The 12,378-nt window shown below is 36.7% G+C and overlaps 1 protein-coding gene across 6 annotated transcripts in view; it reads right to left on the bottom strand.

The window, feature by feature from the left end:
• Dgkb (diacylglycerol kinase beta) overlaps positions 1-12,378 on the bottom strand; it is a 716,847-nt gene that overhangs the window by 478,868 nt on the left and 225,601 nt on the right. For all 6 annotated transcript variants that reach the window (XM_031355722.1, XM_031355727.1, XM_031355725.1 and 3 more), the window contains 3 exons: positions 5,084-5,201; positions 3,062-3,150; positions 2,865-2,981 (listed from right to left, as the gene is read on the bottom strand). In XM_031355722.1, coding sequence (XP_031211582.1) covers positions 2,865-2,981; positions 3,062-3,150; positions 5,084-5,201 — 324 coding nt within the window. The remainder of the gene's footprint in view (positions 1-2,864; positions 2,982-3,061; positions 3,151-5,083; positions 5,202-12,378) is intronic.

Genomic DNA, 12,378 nt, shown 5'->3' with positions numbered 1-12,378 from the left:
AGCAGAGGATGGCCAAGTCGGTCATCAATGGAAGGAACGGCCCTTGGCCGTGTGAAAGTTCTATGCCCCAGTGTAGGGGAATGCCAGGGCCAGTAAGCAGGAGAGGGTGGGATGGTGAGCAGGGAGAGGGGGGAGGGAACAGGGGTTTGTTTTAGTTTTTTATTTTATTTTATTTTATTTTTATATTTTATTTTTTTGGAGGATAACCTGGGAAAGGGAATATTGTAAATAAAGAAAAAATCTAATAAAACAAAGAAAGGAAGTAAAATAAAATGAAAAAAGTTGAAGGAGAAAATATTACCACCAAAGAAAACATCAAGAGAAATAAAGAACTGAATTTGGTTCCTAGTAAGTATTAAGACTAGTACAGTCCAAGGAATGAGACATTTTAAATATAAGGTGGAGATAAATGATGACCTTCAAAGTCTTTCTTAGCAGATATCCAGCTCTACAGGGAAGTCAGTGGAGAAGGAGCAGGCAAGAACATGTGCTTTTTAAACCTATCTTTTTAGAACTCAAAATCAAAGCAAGGTGCGTGGTGTGGAGGCTGCATTTATTTTCATGGAATTATTATAGATAGATAAAGAGGACATATTATAACAAATTACAATTTTCAAAAGATTTTTCTGGTGGTGCTATGGCAGCCTACATATAGGAGAACTACCTTCTGTCAGGGAAATAAGCCAAGAGATTCTTACTCTAATCTAGTGGGGAGGGGACGCTAAGAAATTGTACTAAGGTTGGAAACATGAAGTCAAAATCTCAGATCTGGGGGAGATATTTTAAGCAAGAAATGTAAGGGCTTAGCACTAGGCTCTATGAAGGAGATAAATGTGAAAGACAAGAAAAACCTGACTTGTAAAAAGCATAGTAACTGGAAACACCATTTGAGGAACAGCTCTTATAAACAGCAGGGTAAGAGTTGAGGAGTTGCTCTTAAGAACTTGCACTATGGACCTTGACACAAAAGTTAGTGATGTTTGGAGCCACACAATTTCCTGTGGTCTTTAAGGATTCAAGCTGTTATTCTGAGTAGACCTGGGAAATTTCCACTTATAAATCCTTACCATGATAAGACCACAATACCCTGAATATTACTCATGGCATGCTCCATGGACACCAGGGTTCACATTCAGCACCACGTCTGATTTTACCTGTTGCCCACTGAGTTTATAGTATAGTCACTAAGCATTACTAAATATGTGCTCCATTTGTCTACACTGACGTTTTACCCATTTAATTCTTGCAACAATCCTATAAGTTAGGCATTATCAACTCCATTTTACAGTGTAAGAATATTGTCCCAAACTGAGGCAATCCATGCATACAGCGGCACAGTTTATAAGTGACTTTGGTCAGGTTAATACCCTGCATTTCTCAAGTTGTGATTTTAAGTCATGTAAAGTAAGTAAGAGCTTTTGGAGAAAGATTGAAGGGTAGCTATGCTTCATCCTCTGATCCTCTGTTTTAGCGAGTTTCTCATGGAATTCACTCAGGTGGTTCTTTAAAAAGCTCACTACAGGTAGGACCACATTTCTGCCCTCCTGGCTCCCAGAGTGTGAAGATGACATACATACAGTTCTTTAGAGATCTGTCACATTAGGTAACATTAATTGAGGGATCAGTCTTAAGCTAATATTTTCATAAAACAGCTCAAAAAGACTATGAATAATACTAAGTATGTAAACATTTTCAGGTGAATATATTCTGATACGTTACAAAATTGATAAATCAATAAAGGTGTCCCTACTGTTCCTGTAAATTAGAATTCTGAAAGTACTCAGAGACAGACTCAAGGAAACAAAGTGGAAGGTTGAAACTAATTGAATAGAATACTTCCAACCCCCTGGGATTATGATGTGGAGCTGGGACTAGGCTTCTACAAGAAAAGCTACATAGTCTTGTAATTGTTTAGTTTCCCAAATACACATTTTATATATATATATATATATATATATAATTGTTCTTAAAAATGAAATTGTTATGGTCTTTTTGAAATTGAGCATTGATATGTTCTTGTAATTGTTAGACATTTTATTAAAATGACCAAACTCTTCTGACAGTTAAACAGTTAACTGCAGTTTGAAATATAAGTCAACTTGATTTTTTTAAATTATTCTCTCTCTCTCTCTCTCTCTCTCTCTCTCTCTCTCTCTCTCTCTCTCTCTCTCTCTCTCTCTCTCTGGGGGGGCATAATTTAAGAACACTGTTTAACCTATAGGTTGGACAGAACCTTGTAGCTTTTCCAAAAAAACAAAAACAAAAAAAACAAAACAAAACACAACAAAACGGATTTGCCAACTACTACAGTGCCCTCTGCTGTTTATTCTGACAAAAGAATGCAAAGAACTGAAGGACTAAACACTCAAAAGGAAGAAATGTTTGTTTATGTTACTTTCAGAAATTAAACAGGTATGGTAATGCCATCTAATAACTGTGTTTATTCAAAAGTTATTTGAAGCAGTTTCACAGTCAACCCGGTTGTATCCTAAAGCTTCGGCCATTGTGCTTTTCCCCTAATTCTAACTGCACCAATGCCTCTTGTGTCCCAGTTCACAAAGTACCTGGAGGTAAGGAACATAGATGAGAGAATGGTTTAGTGTAGCAGTAATGACCCTCTTCTGTTTTGGCAACTTTCATTTATGGTTTCTGAATGCTTTCCTGGGAACTGCTAGAACCTACTCCATGGACCCTCGTGTGGAAAGCATGAAGGTATCTCTCTGAAATTCTGAGTCCTGTGAGGACGAATCTGATGCTCTGGCAGATGAAATAAAAACACCCCCCCCACACACACACACACAAGGTGTTAGGTGATTTATTCGAACTTCGAAGCCCTTCCGGTGCAGTGCTGTCACGGTACTCACTGTGGTCTGACACCAAACACAATGTAGCCCAGTCAGGCCCTGGTAACATTTCACTGTTTTGTGGCACTTATCGCACTTGGTAGGACAATTGCCTTCGACCCAATAGTGGTGCATGACCTAGAACAAAATAGCAGGGTGGTAAGAGGCGCTATTCATGGTGACACATGTTAAAAAAATGCTTGTATTGCCAGACTTACATCAGTGTTCTTCTTGGACTTCACATAGGTCTTGATGCAGGAGGGCGGGGCTCTGGCCACACAGCGCTCGTGGACAGTGTACTTGCAGACTGAAAGGAAACAGGTACACAGATTCAGAGCTGACCCTGGTCCTGATTGCAAATTTACGAGGGAAGAGTGGCACTAACAGATGCTCATTTCGCATCCCCTGTTCTCTAATCAATCCAATCAGCCGCATCAAGGAAAAAAGTCCAAGTCGGCTGTTTTTATCATGGAATGCAAAAGGCCAATTAGTACAGGAAATAGTATGCATATGAGAAACCAAGGCTCCTCTGTCATGGCATAGCAGGAACAGGAAATGCTTAATTAAATCAGTCCTTGCTCAAATTTTTCACAATAATTCCCAGATGACAAAAATATTAAAGACAAATTGATGACTGCCAAATGGCTTTGTGTCATTTGCTAGAAGGAAGAGGTCTATATTTCACAAAGTATAGGCATGAAAGCAGCTGGCAGGCACAGGAGTAAATGTCTGTGTGCTTGTACTGCTTTGTCTACTGACTTATCTAAACTTTAAATGGTACATTTGTCTACTGCTAAAGAACAGATTCCATCATCCATGCCAGGCTTTCAGGGAAGTTCGTCCTTCATTTTCCATCATGATATGGTTTCTTCAAACAACCACCTTCATTAGGCAACATAGGGTGCCAAGAAGCAAAACTTTATATGAAAAAAGACACATTTATACCAGTAATTGTATATATGTATGCACGTATATAATCTATGCCACAAGACAAAAACAGATTTGTGGGTGCATCTCCACATCTCCTGGTTTCACTCTAAATATCAGTAGGGCCACATGCACTTGCTGTATGAGAAGACTGTTCCACTTCAGAATTGTAAAAGGTGTAGAAGAGATTTTTCAAAGTAAACAGATCGACAACTTAACAATCCACTTCTTGAAATATGAATAAATGTATGTAATGCTCATAGTGTTTAGTAATAAGACTTTAAAATATCCTAACAACAGGCAGGAAGAGCACATATCTTTCCTATTATCTTATAGTAGTACTTGTGTTATGAGTACTCCCTAATAATAGTTTTGTAACCAGCAAAAACCTGTCTTTTTATATTATACCACTCCCTTTCTTTGAAAGTTATCTTGTTTCAATCAATTAAATCTGCCCTAAAATCTTCACTCCCTTAAAAAGTTATAGAAGTTCTCAGATCGTTTTTTTGTCTGTTTGTTTGTTTTGTTTGTTTTGACATGGAGAACATTCTAGTGTATCTGGATCTTTCCACATGGCCATCAGAAATGTTCTTCTTATGTGATGTTTGACAAATGTTATATAATCTTAAAAAGATCTCATTCATTTATGAATAATATACATTTATGACATTAATGTCATTCTTAATGTTAATTAATGTATCTAGAGAAACAAAACCTTAAAGCATATTACATAGCAGAAATTGATGTGTCTGAATTGCTGGATCAGTGGAGAACTTATCATTATTTCAGAGAATATAAACTTTATTTTAGGTAAAAATGCTATGGATTAAATCAATACTAGATGATTTTATAAATTAACTAACAGAAATAGTTACATCCACTCTCTTAGCAAATCTCTAACTGGTAATGTAGATTTATTAGAATAAAATAAATCTTGTGAGACAAGGAAACTGAAATTACTAAAATGAACACAACTTATAATGCCTTATATTCCAATATCTATATTCATATGAAGATTTGCCTTTATGTAAGATAATGTACCAGAGGGGTTGGGGAGATGGTTCAGCTTGTAAAGAACCTGCTACAAATACTTAAAAGGTAAACTACAATACAAAAGAAATACCTATGGAGTTCAAACATATCATTTATTTCCTTTGAAAGAAAGTTGGCTGTGACCTGAGCATTGAATAGCTACAGGGAAATATGCACCATAAGCATCGTGGCCTGAGGTATATCACACAAACTGGACAGCTGCATGAGCTCAGTTTTCCCCCAAGCAAGGTGATGACATCAGGCAGAGCCAGTGAACTCACAGGAGCAGCAGAGGCCCTGCTTCCCCACGCCAATCAGCATGTTCAGGCAGAGATTGCAGTAGGCAGGCTTGTTAAAGTGCTTGAGTCGCCACACATGCTGTCCGTCATCCTTCACATTCTGCACAGGACATGAAAGAAACAGATTTCACTTTAATGAAATAAACAGTGGACTCCGTAAGTGCCAATAAGGCTCAGGCTGGACTGATGTGTGTAAAGACAGTCTGTTCCTTCATCTTGGCTCTCTACGGTACAAGAGCGCCACAAAGACTTCAGAAAAACCCAAGTGTTCTTGCTTAGTGAGATGCTGAAATGAATCTGAGAGGCTATAGTGACCCGTGACATCTTGCCTAATGTCAACCACTCAACAGCGGTCTCACCAACCTCCACGATGACCTGCCAAGCTGAGCACTTCATGAATACACAAGGGCATGCCTTCTTAGACTTGAAGTAGCTCGTGCTTAGCACAATTCCATAAAAGAATGAAAAGAAAGAAAGGACATTGATGGAAGCCGGAGAAATTGAAATGTGTAAAGACTCTTAACTGTGAATTTGTGTTAGGCAAAACAAAATTTAGAGAGAAGGTAGGTTTTGTAAGACAGAAAAATGTGATGGAATTGTACAAGCAATGCAATGCTTGGAAGTCAGACATGGTGGTCTGTAGACTTCACCAACAGGTCCTGAATATGATTACTAACAATATATTGTGTATTAAATACTAAATATTGTTGAAGATGACAAAAGTATAATTAAATGACCTTTTGTTTAGATATATTGTAAAAATGATTTTTCACAACTATAGATAATAAAATATAAAAACTCCATTATGGTATTTATAATTCTCACTGTAGACAATGCCACCATCAAACCTTGGGTTTATATTTATAATTTAGTAAGAAAAGTGCTGTATTGCTAATTATGCAAAGTAAATATATATACTATTTTAACAATTTCTTTAATGATATTTATCATATCTGTATTGCTTAAAATCAAAATTACATGAACTTAGAGGATGCTACTTTATGGTTAAATCATTATTAAATGATCAAAACATTACATGAAATTATCATATATCACTACTTTTGGTACCCTCATTTTGTATGTTATTACATATCTCTTATTTTATCCACCAATTTGCATGAAACCAAATTTCAAAATTCTTGATGGATATTTTATCAATATTGATATGATGCATAATTTTTCAAGTTAGTAATAACACATATTCTTACACTGTATTCAACAAGTAATATCTGAGTACATATTATGTGTAAGGGCACTATAGAAAGATAACACAGCTCAGATTATCTTATTTTTATTAATAATAAAATATTAATAATAATGTTTCTAACCCCTCTCTCTTACCACAGTGAGAGCCAGGACACTGATTTATAATATCCATGAATCCATAGTAACTACTTCTCACATTAGAATTAGAAATGTCAAATTTGCATCATAAGATGAAACATTAATGAACATGCTTCCTGGGAGGTACTTGTCAATGGCCCCTTGAAGTTTAGCACGTTTTGAGGGCAGAAGGACTGCCTTGTTTTTTTGTCCGAAGCAGCCATTTGAAACACAATTGATTACTGAAAACCTTGCACTATAGAGATGTAACACGATCCAGATGAGAGGACAGGCTTATATGGTACCCATAGTAATGAAAGCAGGCTATACAGATTTCTGCCCTACAGAGGGGCTTGGTTTCCCAAGCCATTGGAACCAGCCTTTTATGCTAAGTGCTGCATTTAGTTGGCTCACATTCTTTCTTCTCCTTAGACCATGAGAAAAAAGACAACCCAGTTGAGCTGTGAAAAGCCTATTGCTTGCTTTCTTGTGAGTAATATGCCAACTGTCTCTGGTCCAGGGGTTCTCAGGTACTGAGGGAGCTGATCCCTTACCTTCAACCTTAGGTTAATCTCAGACCTTTCTCCATTTCTTAGCAATATTCAAGTTTGTCTTTTGGATAAAGGAGTGAGATGATTTCAACAAAAGCAGCTGATCACATGGAGATGATTCTCATGGTGACCACGTCAGGAGACAGGGTTTTAAACCTTTTCATCCACAATATAAAAAATAAGGTTTACAGTTATTGCTTAGTCCGGTGCTGGTTTGAATGTGTTATTGTAATGTGAGGAGGATGATACATGTTTAACTTGGCTATATTTTATAATCTGTTTATTTCCATCATATTAAAAATTAAATATCTGGATATAAAAGTATTAATATGACATTGTTGAGGTTTTTTTAATAATCTTTGAAAGTAGCAGTGTGTTGCTTTAAAGATTTTCAAGTCAAAGGAGAAACATTGGAATTTTCACACTTATTGCTGTTTTTGTACTCCTTGTCATTTCATCTCAAGTGATTGTCCATTCCATGTGAATAAACCTCATCCTGTTGGAGAGCACATATGGACGAAGTCAGCTGGCATTTTCCTTATCAAAAAATAAACAAGTCTGAACGTGGGTGTTCTGTCAATCTGAACACTTAGCCATGTTACAGGCTGCAAGTGATATACAAATCCATTACCGGGCATAAAGTGCTTTACCAAAAAAAAATTAAATAGCTTTATAGCTCTTAGTCTGATGCACTGCCCAAATATACCAGAGATGAAATATGTATGTGGCCTCTTTCAGAGAAGAAATGGAAACCAAGCGCCAACTGCTTCTTAGTAGTGCAAATTGCACCCCGGCTTTCTGGATTTTCATGTCTTGTCTTGTCTTATTGAGATTGTAAACTTGGTAGAAGAGAAAGAATCAGTCACATTCTATCAGCAAAATGTATTCCTATTAATATTTTTATAACAAATAAATATTTATTATCAAGAAAGGAATTTGCTTCATTTTTAGAGTAAGACCAGCATCACGGCCCACTGTGCAAATGTGAAGCCGCTGCCTCAGTCTTCCTTCTGTCTCCGGTCTGAGAAAATAATGACACTAACTTTCTTTCTCGGGCCATAGTGTGAGGTTTCATTACACAACACCTGTGAAGTTAATTTAGCTCCTTGAAGACTGGTGCTATATAAACAGCAAATATTATTACAATCATCGGGTTGAAATTTTTAACATCCAAAAGTTGCAGCCTAAAGAATTAAAATGATGTGTCTAGTTCCACTGTAAGTTATTTCATAAAATATTGCCTTTTTTTCTCCTGTATTCCAGATATAACACTATTCTGTGACTAGCTCATGGGAGACTGTTCAGTGCTGCCTGAAAAAGTCACAGGAAGAGCTCAGAGCCCACCTTCTAAAAGCCAGACAGATGCTCACCCCAATGCCTTTTGGGTTGTTATTTTCTTATTTGTTTGTTTATTCTAAGATTTTCCAAAGTTTCACTTTTTGGAATTATTTCCCAGAATATTGACAAGGTTCAAGTGAACCAATGCTGCTCTAAATTTATTTTCAAATATTCTAAAGAGCTGTATTACTGGCATTCCAGGCCAAACCCCATATCCCATCAAGTTCCTTGAAGAGAGAATGTTGTAAGTTACTTATGTTGTTAGATAATGTGCACTATACTGTCCAATTATCTCTGAAACATTACAGCATCACTATAAAGGAAACTGTTCTCATTGGCAATAAACTTGAGCTATATTAAGTCTAGGGAAGAAAATAACTCAGAGAGATGTGTTGACATCAGGGCCCAGTCACAGTCACATGCTGATTTCCAGACTATACTTTCTGCACTCAGAAAAGAACCTGGCCATCTCCACGGTTCCACTCAAAGTGTCCACCATGTTGTACTGCAAAGTACTACACTAAGTTTTGTTTAATAACTTGTAATGGATTACTGAATCTTGTCTGGTTTTGTAACTTCTTAATAGATTGATCCATGTATGGAGAGTGGGGAAAAACTTCCTAATCAAAATATACTTTTTAACATTTTATTGGAATGTGGAATGTCAGTTTTCAAATAGGATTTAGTTTACTCAAAGTGCATCACTGCCTGCTGCCTGTAAATCTCTTCAGGGAATGTATTACTTCTTTGTTATTAATTCAAGAAAAGTAAGAAGAAAAATGTGCCTTTCCATGTTCTTAATCAAACACATACTCTATATTACATATAAAGACTAATGATCATATTTCTTTGAAACCATGTAATGAGATGAAAAATCTTGCCAGGTGGTGGTAGCGCACGCCTTTAATCCTAGTGCTTGGGAGGCAGAGGCAGGTGGATTTCTGAGTTGGAGGCCAGCCTGGTCTACAGAGTGAGTACCAGGACAGCCAGGACAACACAGAGAAACCCTGTCTTGAAATACCAAAACAGAAAAAGAAAAGAAAAGAAAAACTTCCATTCAAATGCAGCTTAGGCTAAAGGTGGCCACATCGGGGTATAGTCAAGACATTGAGGTTCCAGACTGTCTTCAAAATCTTTATGTTTATACAAGTCCATGAGGACATCTTTAAACTGTTTTCAAAACACCTCTTTTTGTAGCAGGCAGTAGTCAATTCAAACAGCTAGTAAAAATGTTAAAGATAAGTGACTATGAATGCTGAGTCCTAAAAGGGACACCTTTAATCCCTGCCATGCCAAGGGTCAAGGGACATGAATTAAGAAGAGACTGTGGAAACAGTACACATGCTGATTGATGATGTATGAGGAAGTGCATTATAAAGTGCTGTATTCTGGACATGATATGGCTATTGCACTCCTGAACTCACAATGTATTTGCAAATCTGCACAAGATCTGCAAATATCAAGGCAGCCAATATTCAGATATGGATAGCTCATGAGATCTCATTCTTAACTGGGTTGCTATTGGCAGCTGAGATCTGCTAAAACAGTGGTTCTCAACCTCCCTAATGCTGCAACCATTTAATAGAGTTCTTTAAGCTGTGGTGATTCCTCACCCATAAAATTATCTTCACTGCTACTTCACAACTGTAATTTTGCTGTTATGAATTGTAATGTAAATATCTATGATTTCTGATGGTGTTAGATGATATCTGTGGAAGAGATGTTCAGCCCTATAAAAGGGTCGCAGCCTCCAGGTTGAGAACCTCTCAACAAATGTCATCAAATCCATTCTTTGGGACTGTGGCCACTGGTAGAGTGGATTTACCCCTGCTATAATGCATGGCCCTATACTCATGCATATGACAATTGCTCTGAGTTGAACTGGAGGTGAAATGGGGAGTAAATCTGATCATTTTTTGTTATGTATACTTATGAAATTCTCTCAAGAAATGAATTTTTGTTTGTTTTGCTTTCGTATCAATACAAAAGTCTCTAAAAAAAAAAGCAGTGACTCTTAACAAAAATTAACAGTTTTATTCACTGATACTTTAAAAAAGATTAGCCATAGTGTTATGTTTCTGTCAGAGACCAGAGAGATTCCTGCAGGTCTGGACCACTCTTGTACTCATGGATGATGCTTAAAGTGTGTTAAATAAACTTCTGGGCCTGATGGGGATAAAGCCACACACAGCACTTGTAGGGATCTCAGGAAAATGGACACGGAGAGCAAGGCTTGCTGGGAATCAATAGCAGCAGCTACTGAGTACTGTCAGAGCTAAGTTTAAAGTCCAGCTAGAATCATCAGGCCAGTGCTCAGTGTGTCTGTCTCCATCCTTGTGGAAGCTTGTCCACAGAGCTCAAAGTTTTAAGACCTACACAGAGAACTTGGCCTTCTGTTGAGATTTCAGAAGGGTAATATTCTGAAATGGTAGAGTAATGGTAGGCCCTCTTCTTACTGTTATAAAGAGAGTTTTGTTTCTAAGCTTCAATATGGAAAAAGGGGAAGACTATTATTATTATTATTATTATTATTATTATTATTATTATTAACCATTTCAAGCCATCCTTGTATAGTAATGTCCTTGGAATATATAATTTTAATTCTGGGTTTTTTTTGGTGGTGGTGTTTTTTATTAATCTGAGTCATATAAGATTTAAACAAAAGTGCAACCCAGAAAACAAACAAACTAAAAAATAGAAAAGAAAGCAAATGAACAAAAATTACACATTATTCAGTTATATAAATCCTGATAAGGGAGGGAATAACTCTTGGCATATACATGATCAAACTCATAAAGATATGAAAACTCTTAATTTCCCTTCACATGTGTGAGACTGCAATACTTTGTCCTTTTATGAATAGTTTGTTTTCAATTTTGTAAAGTCTCTAAAATCTCTTGGACTAGAAAATAAATGGTATCCACTCTCTAGGAATTCGTTAAGCATCAGGTCCTAAGATACGATGTTTCTTGTTTTGGAAGCAGAGCCTACACTCTTGAAAATGAGGAATATCGGGGCTGGTGAGATGGCTCAGCTGGTAAGAGCACCAAATGCTCTCTTAAAGGTCCTGAATTTAAATCTCAGCAACCATATGGTGAGTGACAACCACCCGTAATGAGATCTGACGCCCTCTTCTGGTGTGTCTGAAGACAGCTACAGTGTACTTATTTATAATAATAAATAAATCTTTAAAAAAGAAAAAGAAAGAAAGAAAGAGAGAGAGAGAGAAAGAAAGAAAATGAGGAAGCTCCTGGAAGTGAGTTGAAGAGAACCAATAAAGTACAATAAAATCATCAGTGCCCTGGTTCCCATTCAAATTGTGCTCACCCAGGAGGCCACTCTATATAATGCGGATAGCATACTTTCAAATATACTATGGCATTTAGCACATGGTTACTTAGCATCCACTCCCCACGATCATAACTGACAATACACAGGAATATATAGGACAACTTAATAAAGCAGACTTTGTATGAATGGCCAACTTCAAGATGAATCATGCAGATTTCTAACAATAGCTTAACATCAAGGTAGGGGAGGAGGGTACACAGCACCATAAATCGAGTTCTCTGTGAGCTATAGCACATTAACTGCTTGCTGCCATGAAGTGAGACTCAATTTATAAAAACAGCTGCTCTCATCACTCAAAGGTCTTAGAGCTTTTCTTGCTTTTTCAAACATTTGCTATGTCTTATAGAACAAAAGGCTATTTCTAACTGGTACATGTTGTGTATGGTGGTTGTGTATTACAGGAGTTATCCATTTTGTTAAAAATGATTTAAATGTTTTTGTAGTATATGTTTATAAAAGAACAAAAAGTAATGAAACTTCTTTTTTACAATTGTTCTTTAGAGGAGGTGAAAGTCTCCATTCCCATATTAAAAAAAAAAAAAGCTCTCTTCATATTAAGCAATGTAGCCCTACCATCTAGTGGCTGTAATTGGGATCACAGTCCCAATTTCAAAGGAAACACTCCACATTGATCTCTCTTAAACTCTAAATAATCCTTTTGCACCCAAAACACAAAGTATTTAAAATACAGTTATAGCATCAACTACATATAAC

Source organism: Mastomys coucha, unplaced genomic scaffold, assembly GCF_008632895.1.
Source record: "Mastomys coucha isolate ucsf_1 unplaced genomic scaffold, UCSF_Mcou_1 pScaffold6, whole genome shotgun sequence".
Classification (NCBI taxonomy): domain Eukaryota; kingdom Metazoa; phylum Chordata; class Mammalia; order Rodentia; family Muridae; genus Mastomys; species Mastomys coucha.
The sequence above is the reverse complement of the archived record's forward strand: the minus strand, read 5'-3'. Positions and strand labels throughout refer to the sequence as shown.